The sequence below is a fragment of the Pelobates fuscus genome, chromosome 6 (genome assembly GCF_036172605.1).
Source record: "Pelobates fuscus isolate aPelFus1 chromosome 6, aPelFus1.pri, whole genome shotgun sequence".
NCBI classification, from domain to species: Eukaryota; Metazoa; Chordata; class Amphibia; order Anura; family Pelobatidae; genus Pelobates; species Pelobates fuscus.
This window is the reverse complement of record NC_086322.1, coordinates 293,906,361-293,922,194: the sequence shown is the minus strand read 5'-3', so window position 1 is coordinate 293,922,194 and position 15,834 is coordinate 293,906,361. Positions and strand designations below refer to the sequence as shown.

The 15,834-nt window shown below is 44.0% G+C and overlaps 2 protein-coding genes across 2 annotated transcripts; one reads left to right on the top strand and one right to left on the bottom strand.

The window, feature by feature from the left end:
* The first annotated feature begins 344 nt into the window (after positions 1-344).
* PSMF1 (proteasome inhibitor subunit 1) lies at positions 345-8,918 on the top strand. The gene is made up of 7 exons (XM_063459503.1): positions 345-537; positions 5,815-5,961; positions 6,663-6,745; positions 6,985-7,158; positions 7,238-7,291; positions 7,400-7,546; positions 8,587-8,918. Exons 1-7 carry the CDS (start codon positions 403-405, stop codon positions 8,636-8,638), a joined length of 792 nt encoding a protein of 263 aa, XP_063315573.1. The 5' UTR covers positions 345-402; the 3' UTR covers positions 8,639-8,918.
* Positions 8,919-11,496: 2,578 nt separating this feature from the next.
* Positions 11,497-15,509, bottom strand: TMEM74B (transmembrane protein 74B). Its single transcript, XM_063425623.1, has 2 exons — positions 15,272-15,509; positions 11,497-12,263 (listed from the first exon to the last, which is right to left on the bottom strand). The coding sequence occupies exon 2, from the start codon at positions 12,213-12,215 to the stop codon at positions 11,541-11,543; it is 675 nt and encodes a 224-aa protein (XP_063281693.1). The 5' UTR covers positions 12,216-12,263; positions 15,272-15,509; the 3' UTR covers positions 11,497-11,540.
* Positions 15,510-15,834: the final 325 nt, after the last annotated feature.

Genomic DNA, 15,834 nt, shown 5'->3' with positions numbered 1-15,834 from the left:
ATATGCAGTGTGACCCCCCCTTATTATTATATGCAGTGTGACCCCCCTTATTATTATATGCAGTGTGACCCCCTTATTATTATATGCAGTGTGACCCCCCCTTATTATTATATGCAGTGCGACCCCCCTCCCATTATTATATGCAGTGTGACCCCCCTTATTATTATGTGCAGTGTGACCCCCGATATTATCCATGCAGTGTGAACCCCCGATACAATCCATGCAGTGTATTATTATGTGCAGTGTATAATTTGCAGTTACTATTCCTGGCTTTCTGTAGCAGAGAATGCCTTAGCGCCATCTAGTGGCTGTGAGTGGTAGGTTCCCGGAACCTTAATTCCGAGCTCTGTTTCTACCCGGGGACCGGACCTCAGGGAAGTACGCGGAACCAGAACCTCAGAGATGGGTTCTCCCGGTCTGGAGTTACTGTTCACCTTGGAATCTCCCAGAATCTCCCAGCCACAGGATGCCTTGCTCTGCTTCATACACTGGGAGCTGGTCAGCCATGGCTGGAGGTGTTTGGGCAAAGGGGAGAAGGTGAGACCAGGAGAGAGAGCTGGGTACATGGGGAGAGAGAGCTGGGTACATGGGGAGAGAGAGCTGGGTACATGGGGAGAGAGAGAGAGCTGGGTACATGGGGAGAGAGAGCTGGGTACATGGGGAGAGAGAGCTGGGTACATGGGGAGAGAGAGAGAGCTGGGTACATGGAGAGAGAGAGAGCTGGGTACATGGAGAGAGAGAGAGCTGGGTACATGGGGAGAGAGAGCTGGGTACATGGGGAGAGAGAGCTGGGTTCATGGAGAGAGAGAGAGCTGGGTACATGGAGAGAGAGAGAGCTGGGTACATGGAGAGAGAGAGAGAGAGCTGGGTACATGGAGAGAGAGAGCTGGGTACATGGAGAGAGAGAGCTGGGTACATGGAGAGAGAGAGAGAGCTGGGTACATGGAGAGAGAGAGAGAGCTGGGTACATGGAGAGAGAGAGAGCTGGGTACATGGAGAGAGAGAGAGAGCTGGGTACATGGAGAGAGAGAGAGAGCTGGGTACATGGAGAGAGAGAGAGAGATGGGTACATGGAGAGAGAGAGAGAGAGAGAGAGAGAGAGAGAGAGCTGGGTACATGGAGAGAGAGAGAGAGAGCTGGGTACATGGAGAGAGAGAGAGAGCTGGGTACATGGAGAGAGAGAGAGCTGGGTACATGGAGAGAGAGAGAGCTGGGTACATGGAGAGAGAGAGAGAGAGAGCTGGGTACATGGAGAGAGAGAGAGAGAGAGAGAGCTGGGTACATGGAGAGAGAGAGAGAGAGAGCTGGGTACATGGAGAGAGAGAGAGCTGGGTACATGGAGAGAGAGAGAGAGCTGGGTACATGGAGAGAGAGAGAGAGCTGGGTACATGGAGAGAGAGAGAGAGCTGGGTACATGGAGAGAGAGAGAGAGCTGGGTACATGGAGAGAGAGAGAGAGAGAGAGAGAGAGAGAGATGGGTACATGGAGAGAGAGAGAGAGAGCTGGGTACACGGAGAGAGAGAGCTGGGTACACGGAGAGAGAGAGCTGGGTACACGGAGAGAGAGAGCTGGGTACACGGAGAGAGAGAGCTGGGTACACGGAGAGAGAGAGCTGGGTACACGGGGAGAGAGAGCTGGGTACATGGCTGGGTAATGGGGAGAGAGCTGGGTACATGGGGAGAGGGCTGGCTACATGGGGAGAGGGCTGGCTACATGGGGAGAGGGCTGGCTACATGGCTGGGTAATGGAAAGAGAGCTGGGTATATGGCTGGGTACATGGAGAGAGGGCTGGGTACATGGCTGGATAATGGGGAGAGAGCTGGGTACATGGCTGGATAATGGGGAGAGAGCTGGGTACATGGCTGGATAATGGGGAGAGAGCTGGGTACATGGGTGGGTAATGGAGAGAGCTGGGTACATGGGTGGGTAATGGAGAGAGCTGGGTACATGGGTGGGTAATGGAGAGAGCTGGGTACATGGCTGGGTGATGGAGGGAGGGCTGGATACATGGCTGGGTAATGGAGGGAGAACTGGGTAATGGAGAGAGGGCTGTGTACATGGCTGGGTAATGGAGAGATGGCTGGGTACATGGTTGGGTAATGGAGAGAGAGCTGGGTACATGGCTGGGTAATGGAGAGAGGGCTGGGTACATGGCTGGGTAATGGAGAGAGGGCTGGGTAATGGAGAGAGGGCTGGGTACATGGCTGGGTAATGGAGAGATGGCTGGGTACATGGCTGGGTAATGGAGAGAGGGCTGGGTACATGGCTGGGTAATGGAGAGAGGGCTGGGTACATGGCTGGGTAATGGAGAGAGAGCTGGGTACATGGCTGGGTAATGGAGAGAGGGCTGGGTACATGGCTAGGTAATGGAGAGAGAGCTGGGTAATGGAGAGAGGGCTGGGTAATGGAGAGAGAGCTGGGTACATGGCTGGGTAATGGAGAGAGGGCTGGGTATATGGCTGGGTAATGGAGAGAGGGCTGAGTACATGGCTGGGTAATGGAGGGAGACCTGGGTACATGGCTGGGTAATGGAGAGAGGGCTGGGTAATGGAGAGAGGGCTGGGTAATGGAGAGAGGGCTGGGTACATGGCTGGGTAATGGAGCGAGAGACCCCCTCTGACAGCGAGAAGACTCTTACTAATTTGTTTTGTCAATATATATACAGTATATATATATATTGTTTTTATTTTATTTTTTCAAAATAAAACATGTATCTGATATGCAATATATATATTTTAATAATATTTCAATGGCAATATATTATTTTGTCCCCAGTTAAATAAAATGAAAAAAGGTTGTTTTTTTTTTTTTGTTTGTTTTTTATTCTTTATTTTTGTAGTGCTTTGCAGGATATACACATTAACAGAGACATTGCGCTGGGCATCACGAAAGATTATCTAATAGCGTACATAATATGTCCGCTTCACAGCACTTTTTTCTTTTTGTTTAAAGATTTGCATTTAACATTAGAGTATTCATGCTGGTAAAACATATGGTCATGTTAGAGAAGATTATTCAGAGGAGTGACAGTGGTGAAACATGACAAATGCAATCATTCTATGATCAAGACTGTAATAGTGCTCTAGCAGTGCTTGTGGGGAAAAGATTAAACATAACACTGGAAACCTAACTGCTAAACAGCATATTGATAAGATTGCACTAAAAAAAAAAAAAAAAAATATATATATATATATATATATATATATATATATATATATATATATATATATAACATAAGAGTATAATACTCGCTTGAACATGGGCTAGTCTAAGCATAGGTATACTTAGCGTTTAATCGATGGACTATGGATAATACCCCCCTGTGATCCCCCGTGCGAGCAGTCCAAAAAACAGTCATACATAAAATAGAGATGCCAGCCGACATACGGGGAACTTCAGTTGGGGCATAGGAAACTGAGTGACAATGGGCATTTTGCCTGACTTGGAGTCCAAGTCCCGTTGGGGTCAGCCGATGCCTAGTCGGGGCTGGATGCATGCCCCCAGTGTTGATAGTTGCAGCTGGTGCAGTCCTCCCGGTGCGAGGCAGCTTAGAGCCCCTGAGCCATGTGGGGGTGTGTTGGCTAGTGAGTATAGTGCCTTCCAATCTGTGTGCTGGGCTGGGTTCACCTGTCTTGGGCTGTGACAGCTCCCTGTGTGCGTTCTCAGCGCATTCTCCTCTCTGAGTGTTGTGCCCCTCCATTTCAGTCGCTGTGTCGGCCGGTCTTGCCCCGTTGAGGCTTGAGTCTCAGTGCAGGTCTTCGATGAGGGTGCCGTGGGGGTCCTCTCTCGGGTATCCCCAGGGCTCCAGGCCCTGTTTTTTTGCTGCCCACCCTGGTGCTCAGGTGTGGTCCCGAGGTGGTCCCTTGCCGGAGATGAATTGTTGCGGGTACTGGGTTAGGGGGAGCTTCTGCTTCACTCCGTTGGGTGCCTCGTGGTGCAGTGCATGCCGTCAGTGGCTTGTGTTTCGGAGTCCGCATGCGAGCCTTCAATTGCTTCCAGAAGGAGGAAAAGATGAGGTTTAGCCGGAGCTCTGTTGTGAGCCACGCATCTTGTAGGTAGGCTGTATGGACGGCATCCGCCATTTTGGGGGCCTTTGTGATGGTAGGTGCGGGTCTCTGTATCGTGGTTGTTTGTCCACCGCTTTGTAGGGGTATCATGTGGGGGTAGACCAGGATAACCCCCGCCGGTCCAGAGGGGGGGGGAACGAGGGCCCAAGGCCTGATTCTTGGCCGGTCGTGGCTGCAGGAAAGCGTCCGTCCCTCCTGCGCCCGCCGTGCTTGTAGGCCTCACCATTGTGCTGGGTGTATGGGGTTTTGTTCGTCGCTTGTTTGGTGTCTACCTGTTCACCCCGATGTCCCCGCACTCTGGGTAGCCTTTCTGTCTCGTTTATTAGCAGTGTTGGCCCTTAAAATTCGCTGTATTTAGCAGGAGCTGCTATGATTTGTGTCCTTTCTGCTTCGAGGTCAGGCTCCGCCCCCCTAAAAAAGTTTTAAGAACTGACGTAGCAAGTGGCTGGAGTGATGTTTCTGGAAACACATGGTTAAATCTAGTGGTTGAGGCAGCTGAAAATGTTAGTATTTAGTAAGGGATGAATCTACTGATGGTTTGATATAGTAAAGTTTGTGAAATGTCTCAGTCAACTGAGGTATGGGCAAACCAGGGTAGAATCCAGTCACTCTGCTGTTTTGATTAAAAAGTACATTCAGTTATGATTTTGTAAAGCGGGAGTTAAGCAGAAGAATTTGGAATAGTTTTCATAAGGAGTGGAGTTGGTGTCTTTAAGCCCCATCAGAATTGAGACCCCGGTTTGCATTAGATCCAATATCTTGTATTGTATAGCAGTCCCTTAAATTTGTGGTGTACTGGGGCAATAAAATACATGCACTCACTGTTAGTGCTTAGAATATATTTAAAATAACAAAACCTTTGTAAGTAGACATATTGATATTGACATAGTCTACCTTATCTGTTGGACAATATATTAAAGGAACACTATAGGGTCAGGAACACAAACGTGTATTCCTGACCCTATCGTGTTAAAACCACCATCTACCCACCCATGCCTCCCTAAATATAGTAAAACCTTACTTGTATGCAAGTCTGCAGCTGCTGGCTCTGCCCCAGATCTGCCTTCTTGGCTGATATCATCAGAAGTGATTCTCTGAGCCAATCACAATGCATTCCCATTGGATTAGCTGAGACTGTCAAGGAGGCAGATCAGGGGCAGAGGCAGTACAAGCCAAACACAGCCCTGGCCAATCAGCATCTCCTCATAGAGATTTATTGAATCAATGCATCTCTATGAGGAAAGTTCAGTGTCTGCATGCAGAGGGTGGAGACGCTGAATGACAGTCACAGTGTACAGCACTGCCCCAGGAAGCACATCTGAGGAGTAGCCAGTGGAGGTGTCCCTAGGCTGTAATGTAAACACTGCATTTTCTCTGAAAAGACAGTGTGTTTACAGCAAAAAGCCTGAAGGGAATGATTCTACTCACCAGAACAAATACAATAAGCTGTAGTTGTTCTGGTGACTGTAGTGTCTCTTTAACCGACTCACCACCTTCAGACCCTTACCAGAACATAAACAAATACACAAACCTCACCCAACATTACTACAACATCGCAAAATATACCTTCCCCATCCATAATATTATTATTTAAGATTGGAACACATTAAACTACCTTGTTTTATTGAATAGAGTGAAGGTATAATAAATGTGTACCCTTTCTTAATTTACACACACTGTTCACAAAGTGAGATTAGGACCACTTCACATTGAATGTACAAATCCACTGACATTTTCTTACTTTTAGGGTAATGGCCCAGAGAGAGACTCTGAACAGATGCCAGTTGGGTGGAGTGACAATAAAGAGCTTTACACGCTGCGTTATGGGAAAAAGACTTCGGAAATCCTCCTCAAAGCACTGGTTGTAGATGGCACCTTGATTGTCAATGTTATGGTAAGAGAAAAATTATTCCAAGGATCACCCAACTCGGCCTATATGATCCTGGATTTTCCTTTACCAATCGCCCTCCCTGCAGTCTTCTCCCACATTCATTGTTTCCTTTTGAACCTACTCCTTCCCTGCACAGGCTAATGAGTGTCATGGCCCCCCTGCAAATTCCCCCTATTTACATTGATCTCATGTTTACACTAAGTGTACTGCTCCTACAAGTTCCCTTTTACCCTCCCCTATTCGCATATATCACCTGAATTCAGCTAAATTCAAAAATTTAAAAACACAGTAATTAGCCTGCACTCAAACTCCCATTAGTCTTGGGTATAAGCTTTGGCTCTAGTATTTATCAACCCAAATACATGAATAATACAACTGGTTTTCTATTGTTTATGCACCTTCAAATCTGGTGACCTTGGTCCCATTTCTGCACCACCCACCCGTTCCCCGTGATCTCTCCCTGCAGTGTTCCTCTTGATACCACATTTGTATGGAATACCTATGTACCTTATACTCATTCACTTCACTCAACATTCCGGCTCTCTAACTCTCTCTTTACTTGTGGTCATTGTATGTAAATAAATTAACTCCAACTCAGATACATTCAATCTTGTTCACCCAGCTTTCTTTGCCACATGGAGAGTCGTCAGAAGCCCTGGGTGATGAATCTGGCACTTTCTAAACGATCATTCTCACCTTTATAGGATCTCCACACTGAGCAAGTGTTTGATGTGACCCTGGATATCGATGCCAATATTGACCGTGCTCATCTGCAGCAACATGACAGGTTCGGGCTTATGAGACTACTGGGTTTATTTACTGAACGGCAAATGGTGATAAATTTAAAAATAGTTAATTTTGGCCAAAAAAAAAGCTAACTCGGCTATTGTTCCTGTTTGGTTATGTTAGCATAAAATTAGCAAATTCAGATCACCACCATTTGCTGTTTAATGAAACCTCCTTTCTTGGCTTTGCATCTTGCTGCTTTTTTCACATTCTTTCCATCCTTCCACTCTCCATATACAGGGTGTATAAAAATCTCACTGATCTGAAACGTCTTCTTAATTCTGAGCTCATCCGCCCCATGTCAGGCCGCAGAGAGGAGAAGAAAGCACCAACACAACAACCACAAGAAAGACCACCAGAATATGATCCTTTGAGGATCCCCCCCAGGCATCCATCATCGCAGTCCTCCGTGGGGTAAGTTTCCTAGGGACCCTTTCACTTCCCCTTTCATATATTCTACCTTCTCTAAACTTTTATTTATGTCTCCTCACAGCACTGACCCTTTAGGACATTACCCATATGGTGCTGCCGACCTGGATCCCTTGGGGTGAGTTTAAATCTCTACTGTTACTGCCCTCGTTATTCAGTAATCCGGTTATTAGAGATCATACGGATCGACTATGTTTATATTGTGAGTCTTGTCTTCACCCTACAGGCGCCATTCTGGAGGCATGATCATGGACCCTTTCCACGCAGGACGCACACGACCCAGGCCAGGCCCACCCATTGGCCTTCCTCCTGGAGCTGTGCCACCCGGTGCTCGGTTTGATCCTTTTGGTCCGCTAGGATCAGGACGTCCAGGGTATGATTTCTGTATACCTGTGGGGTTTTTTCCGTGCATTTCTCAACTGTGTGGAAACCTAAAATTTGGATACAGTGTCGATACTTAAAATGATGCAAAGTCTCCAGGTCCGATGGATTACACCTAGATAGAGAAACCTAGTTACCAAGTTATACTCATATTCTACCAGGGGGTCGGAGTGGGATCCTACTCTTTATATTTGAAATGATCACTGTAAGCCTTCCACACTTATTGTCAATGCTACAGTACTATCCTTGATGTATTTTTTTATTTTATTGAATAATAAAACTGCAGCTATATTATTGTTTCCTATAACCTGGTTCTATTGTTTATAACCCATCTATCTGCTCCTAATACTCCTTTGTTCATATCTTAGATAATTTCAAGTTTTTTTCTCTGTAGGTGATTCCCTTCCTTTATCTTTATATGTTCAGCTTTTGCCTTAGGTCAGTAACCACACAAATACCTGTAAGATGCTAAAAGGAACACTTCCACTGCCGAAACAGCAACAGCTCCTTTATATTGTAATGGGGTTAGGAGTGTCCAGTTACCTTCTTACATTCAGAGGTTAAACTGTTTTGCAGTGTTTTAACCCTAAACTTGGACATCAAAACCCAACGCAACTGCCCCGTCTTCCTTCTCTCTGTCTCCGCAGTATGAGCAAGGTTTACTAGGCAAATTGTGATAAGAGAGCGTCAAGCTTTGTAGGACCTGCTTTGGGGTTAAACCATTGCAAACCGGTAAGACTGCACCTTGTCTGAACTGAAGTTATAGTGGTTAGGAGTGTCCTGTAATGAACCTATGCATGTTACCCCACCTTCCTGCCATCTTGAATACATCAAATGCCTTTGAGTGGTTCCCTAAAATAAATTCCCTTCTATGCTTAAAAAAAACACACCTTTATACCATAATATTAGGGGTGCACTTTTTGAATAAAATGTTGTTACTTTACTGGGAAAAAAAAATCTATTCGTGTTTTTTTTTTTTTTTTTTTTAAATGTATTTATTTTTTAACTCTTGTTTCTCTTGTCCCTCTCCAGGCCGGATCCTGATCACCTCCCTCCTCCAGGATATGATGACATGTTCATGTGAGAAGTCGCAGATACAAAGGCACACTGATTAGATGCCCTGAGCTTATATCTGCTACACAGGATTAATCCCTCTCCTGTTTTTCTTTTGCACTAATAGCACTGGGTTGTAAAGTGAGTTTAGGTTTGTGTTGGTTTTTTACCTCTCGCAGGTGCTTCTTTCGAGAGCTGTGTAACCGCCTATCTGCTTCGGGTTCCCGAGTGAGTACGTGAGCAACAGTATGAAGTCTTTATATAATCCATGGCTGACATTAAACTGTATATTAAAGATGTTGGACTGTTAATCATTCTGCCTCTTCATCTTTCTCCAAGGACCTGCCAAAGACAAACATCCCACGTTTGTGTTTTTGTTTTTTCACTAAACCGGGAACTATGGAAAAGGGAATGCAAGTTTTAGGTGTAGAAGATCTGCTAGAAATGGTAGCAGAGTGTGAGAATTTCCCAGGTCACCCTATGATTGGAAATCTCCCAATTTAGGCAATAGCTCTGCTTGTCTTTGTGATTGAACCAGTGCGAAGTACCAATAACAATCAATTTTAGCTAATGATTTACCGGTGTAAACATGCACTGTTGTCCATACTGAGCAAGGCCAAGTACTTGGCAGTGGCTGTTTTTTTTTCTTTTTTTTTCTTTACTGGTTTCTGGGTTTTTGTTAATTTTTACCATGAGCAAATAAAGAATTTGTTTTGCGTTAAAAATCCTGTTTAGTTGTAATTTTACTGTACGGAAGGCCTCGAGGATTACAGGGACATGTAATCTGCTTCCTCACACGCATTATATCATGGATGGCACTGCCACTATGCCAGGGTAACCAATGTGTGAGTAGATTTGTGTGGTGCCAAACGGACTTTGTTCCCAAACCTTTATTCACATGTACAGCAGGGGTAAATAACAGGCAAAGCCCAATGTGTTGCAGAACTACAAATCCCATGATGCTCTGGGTGCAAACAAGTGCGTCTACATAAAAAAAAAAAAACTTCAAAAAAAATGACATTTTTCATTAATACATTTTATTTGATTAAAAAAAAAAAAAAAGTTCTACCTAAGGTAGCTGATTTGCCACCTACTAATCTCTCAACTTGCCAATGTAACCATACCATAGTTGAAATGCCTGCAAGTGTACAAGATTATTACTGGATGACTTTGCCATTCACTGATGTCTGCGGTCACACACTGGTACTACCCTACTAAGACTAAAACGCTACATATATTCATAGACAACCTTTGTCCTACACCAGGTGTTTGGAGCTACGCCCATATCGCGTCTATGACAAATCTGCGATCATGCAGTAACTGGGGATTTAGCAACTGAGCTCACAGATACAGAAGAGGAACGTGTAAAATACATCCTACCAGTGGTGGAAATAGCCACATTTATACCCAATGTACAGATAAGCTAATAATTAGGCTCTGTTTTATTACTCGTAGATTTTTATTACATTTTTGTTGTGCTTATTTTGGTGCCTACTTTTTCAGTCGCCTATTTATAACGGCTCAACGCAGGAGTTAAGTCACGACAAACTAAATTGCAGTGATTTGAAGGGGAAAAAAAAGTTGTGGCTATAGCTAAGCTGGAGAAATTGGCTATTTCTCTTCTAATTCACGCAATTCTGTTTTCAATTTACTGCAGTTGTAGTATCAAATAACACCCTCTTGAGGTCATTCCACGTCTGTCTACAGTAGTTGTATTTTATTTATTTTTATTAAAGAACTGACTGTGTCTGACAACTCAGGTTGCGTACAAAAACAATCATCTCCCCCCCCCCCCCCACCAGCAATATGATTTGTTAACTCATTATATGATTTGTTAACTCATAACTTGCTGTTTATTCACCAGACTCCAAGTGGATCAGGTTGACATTGCAGTCAGTCTGATGTAATTCACAGTATAGCCTAGTGTTTATTGCTTGTATCCTGGGACTAGTGGACCCTCAGTGAAATAAATGAAGCTGGTAATGGCAGTAGCTGTTAAAGCTGGTTTGCAGTTTTGGTTAACTCTTTGTGGCCACAAAGAGCCCGTTCGTCCTCTGCTAAATCCAATGAGAAAATTGAATTGTAATCCTAATGCTATTGATACAATGTCTGGGAAGTTACCGTATAAGTAATGAGCCAAGTTGCAGAGCCAGCTCCATAAGACAACACAAGGACTAGACACATTGTCACACTGTCCTTTCACATAGTAATGAAATGGCCATGATATCCTCCCTCTACTAGTGCACATTCGTTTCATGTTTATTATAGCCTATTTGTGCTTTTTAAGAGAACTCGTGGCTACCATTCTGTGTATACATAGGGAACCTTTCGATTGGTAGGTTTATAAAATCCCTGTCTCTAAATATATTTGTGGAATAATTCTAAGATGACTTTTCCTATTTATAGACGTGAAGTTACGACATTTGACAGTGGTATTTCATTACTGTATATCATTATCTTTCAATGTATATTTGATCCTAACTGCTGGGTATTACTTAGCCTGAATCTGAACCAGCTGTCATGGCCAGAATAAACAGTCTTCATTGATCGTCCGTGTGGTTAGATCATATTATACTGATCAGAAGTAAGAACCCGCTGTGTTCCTAGCGTTTGAGAAATGTTCACATTGTATTTTAACGAAAGAAGAAAGGACCACAGGCACTCCAAATTGAAACCGTATGCAGATTTATTAGGAAAAAATGCAACGCCAAGCAACGTTTCGACCAACAAAGGTCTTTTTCAAGACCTTTGTTGGTCGAAACGTTGCTTGGCGTTGCATTTTTTCCTAATAAATCCGCATACGGTTTCAATTTGGAGTGCCTGTGTTCCTTTCTTCTTTCGTGTTTAATTTTGGGATTGCTGGTCCTGATCCGGAGCAACCTTGGCCGTTAGGATTAAGTGCGGTTCCCACCATCTACTTTGCACATTGTATTTTAAGGCTCAAGTTGATTTTGAGTGACATCCACTGTCATCTCCAGGATCTCTGATTCCACCAGAACCTGACCCCCGTCTGTAGTCAATTGTCTCATTCGCAGGTTGAGAGAGCCATATTTTGTCCTAGGTCCTCTGGCTGAGGTGAATTTCCTTCTGCGGTATAGCTCCCCGTTACATATTGAAACCATGAGTAGCATGGAAAGGAGTGTACCACCAAGTGTTAGCAGTCCCAACCCAGCAATAATACACTTGTCTAGGTGTGACCCAAGACGTGCGTAGTACAGCTCCAACCTTTCCATTTCTCGTGCACTCACAGAGTCCGGGCTCACTCTCACCTCTCTGGGGACTGTGTAAGCCACTGCCACAAGCACTATCCCACTGACCAAAAGAATAAGGGAGCAGATAAAACCATAATCCACAGAATGCGTTGCTGCCTCAGGTTCTCGACTGTCCTGAGAACGTGGAGATTCGTCATCTTTTACTGCCTGCCCTCTCAACTGGGGCCCTGGGCCGGACTCCTGTATGTCCTCTGAGTCCTGTCCAAAAAGGGTCTCCTCAATCTCTTCATAGGAAGGGTTTTCGAATCCTCGTATGGTGCTTGAGAACCCAGCTTGCCTTTGTTCATCACACCCTCTCCTGAGATCCCTCAGTTCCAAGGGGTGTGAAGAAGCCATTGAGGAAGTGCCTTGCTGTTCATTCTGGGCTCAGTAGAGGGCATTAGACTGCAACACAAAGGACGTGGGAGAGAAAAACAAGAGTAAGTGGTATTGACTGAGACAGAGAAACAGTGCAAGTTACCCATTGATTGGGAGGATCAGATGTGTACAATTCTCAAGTGTAAATAAGATACCCTTTGTATTACATATATATATATATATATATATATATATATGACTAATTCCCACCATCATAGTAACCGGAGCACTGCCTTGGTATACAAATACTATTCTGAGTTAGAAAATTATCTGACCACTTCCTGTGGGCTTTTTTTTTTTCAGTATTTCAGTCCCCAAGTCTTTTACACATTTCATAAACAGTTGTGCTAAATTAAGGCCACCTACCTTCTGAATATTTCTAAAGAAACCTAAAACTCTCTAAGCCTGGACAACAATGCAAGATACTACAATAAGGGACCCATTTAACTCACAAACTGGGAATAGGATCCAGTACGTTGATAATATAAAGATGACCAATAAGGATCTCAGAATGTGTGGACCTCCAAGTTGGTCGTTCTTTATCTTTATATACTATATTTTATTTAAAATGTGTTTTAACGCACTATATAAGTGATACAGTAAATAATATATTCAGAAACAGTATTTTCTGCTTTATAAAGCACGGATATTTTGTATAAACAACTATAACCGACTGACACCTCAATTAACGTTTTCCAAATACTTAAGACGTGAGTACAAAATGACACATTTTAGTTATTCACAAAAGTGAGAATTGTTTGTAGATCAAAAAAGGCGAATTAGACAAATTCTCCAAGTCAACTGTATTCTGTTCAACTATACTGTCCAAAATGTTATATTCCCAAAAACTGATACCTTGTGATGGACTGAAAATTGAAGTGTAAAATGTAGGCAAAAAATAGCCAAGTGTGACAATATCTGAGCTAGAAAATTTTCGCAACTCAGGTGTTTTGGGCTAAATTTTGCAATTTAAAAGAATCCTGAATTTTATCATTTAGGATGAGTGGAACTGGTCCGACCTGTACTCTCAGCTCGGCTGTTTTAATCTACATTTTACAATTTGGTTCTCGATTCACTACAATTCATTGTTTCATGAATACCATTCATAATTTGGTAAAATAGCTGAATTTGAGAATGTTTCAATTCATCACATATTGTTGCTCTAACGTGTTAATACAGTAGCAGTTTGAGCTCTTGGGCCCTAAAAGTAATATGATCATATAAATCTGCCGTACACATGGGAGCAGTAGGCCCTCTGTGTAATGTAATGGCAGTGGTAGAAGGAGGTTCTTTGGGGAGTTTTAGCTTCACAGAAATCATCAGTGTATTCTATGACCCATCCCTGTAAATCTAGCTATGATTGTGGCCTATGCTTGTTTCTATGTAATAAGCTATATCCCGGCCCTTTATTTACTGTATACATTTTCCCTTTGGATATCCTGTGTTATCTTTCCTGTAAACATTCTTCAAAAGTACACCATCTCCTAACGGAGCACTTTAAATGAGGTTGAAATATACCCCCATTGACTTTATTTTTTATTTGTTCTTGAGCCCTGTGTGTGTGATTACAGATGTGTAGGTTTATAGTTGTGTATTTATCTGTTTATGGTAACACACACTGTACACAACACTCTGCCCCCATTCACTAACACTGGGGAGCTGTCCATTCAGCACCATATGGAGACAGACCCCCAGCTGATCGAGGGTTTTTCTTTATGATCTCTAATGCACAATAATAGAACCATAACAACACACAATAAGCATGCACACAGTACAAAATGCATCCCAAACCCCCACAATGCACATCTCAGCTCTGCTATATAAACAATAGCACATGTAATCCAGCTATTGTCCCTAGCAATAAACTGCTCTGTAGCCTTTACTGACCTGTGTTATACTGCACTGACACAATGTACAGGGTAAACACAATGTACAGTGATCAGCTCTGCTGCACACACAATAGCACTTACAATCCCACCTGCACAATGTCCCTACACAAAACAGAACATGTGTTAAACTGCTCTGCAGCCTTCACCAGCCTGTGTCATACTATACACAACAATGACAACACAATGTACAGGGTACACACAATGTACAATGATCAGATCTGCTGCACACACAATAGCACTTACAATCCAACCTGCACAATGTCCCTACACAAAACACCACCTGTGTTAAACTGCTCTGCAGCCTTCAGTAACCTGTGTCATACTGCACACAACAATGACAACACAATGTACAGTGATCACCTCTGCTGCACACACACTAGCACTTACAATCCAACCTGCACAATGTCCCTACACAAAACAGAACATGTGTTAAACTGCTCTGCAGCCTTCACCAGCCTGTGTCATACTACACACAACAATGACAACACAATGTACAGGGAACACACAATGTACAATGATCAGCTCTGCTGCACACACAATAGCACTTACAATCCAACCTGCACAATGTCCCTACACAAAACACCACCTGTGTGAAACTGCTCTGCAGCCTTCAGTAACCTGGGTCATACTGCACACAACAATGACAACACAATGTACAGGGTACACACAATGTTCAGTGATCACCTCTGCTGCACACACACTAGCACTTACAATCCAACCTGCACAATGTCCCTACACAAAACACCAAATGTGTTAAACTGCTCTGCAGCCTTCACTAACCTGTGTTATACTACACAACACAACACAACACAATACACAGAGTACACAACACAATCAGTGCACAGCTCACACACAGAGCATCCCCCTTCATATACACAGACCCCCAGTAGACACCAATATTAGACTGCCCTGTCTGAGACCACCCCATATTAGACTGCCTTGTCCTATAAGAAACCATAATAGACTGCCCTGTCCTAGATCACCCCATATTAGAGTATCCTGTCCTAGATCACCACATATTAGACTGCCCTGTCCTAGATCACCCCATATTAGAGTGTCCTGTCCTAGACCACCCCATTTTAGAGTGTCCTGTCCTAGTTCACCCCATATTAGACAGAGTTAATAGACACTGGGTGTGACACTAACCTGCCAGGGCCTTGGACCCCTCCTGCATCCTGACAGCAGCAGACAGACAGCACCTGGGACAACAAGAGACAGCTCTGTTTGTGCAAAGAGACAGCAATGTGTGTGCAACGTGACAGCCAGGACAAGAAGGAAACCTGTGCAGTGTGTGACAGCCGTAGCAGCACAGAATGAGACTGCCCTGTGTGTATCACACAAAGAGACAGCTGCTGCAAGCTACAGGATGACCCAGGAGACAGGATTCCGGCTCCATCGTGGACCATGGAGGAGGAGACTGGGTCTGCAGCGCCCTCTTGCGTCCCACACTGGGTACTGCTTCCCTGAAGCCAAGCACAGGTTGCCCCACTCCAGGGACAGTCTCAAAAAACTTGCCCCAGCCTTGTCCTTGGCAAGGAAGGAGCTGGTAATAGCATTGATTTGTGTATTAATAGCACATGCAGGTCATAGGTGAATCCCCACTACCAACATGTGGCTGCCCTGGGGAGCATGCAGGCAGTGAGAGGTTAAAGCACAAAGCAAGCAAACTATTGATTTTTTCTGTTACTAGGTGATTGTGGATATTTTTT

Excerpts from the sequence above, each read along its gene's own strand:
- PSMF1 (XM_063459503.1), top strand. The coding sequence starts at position 403 with ATGGGTTCTCCCGGTCTGGAGTTACTGTTCACCTTGGAATCTCCCAGA. Across the intron at positions 538-5,814 it reads GTTTGGGCAAAGGGGAGAAG|GGTAATGGCCCAGAGAGAGA; the intron begins GTGAGACCAGGA and ends TCTTACTTTTAG. Across the intron at positions 7,292-7,399 it reads GCCGACCTGGATCCCTTGGG|GCGCCATTCTGGAGGCATGA; the intron begins GTGAGTTTAAAT and ends TTCACCCTACAG.
- TMEM74B (XM_063425623.1), bottom strand. The coding sequence starts at position 12,215 with ATGGCTTCTTCACACCCCTTGGAACTGAGGGATCTCAGGAGAGGGTGT.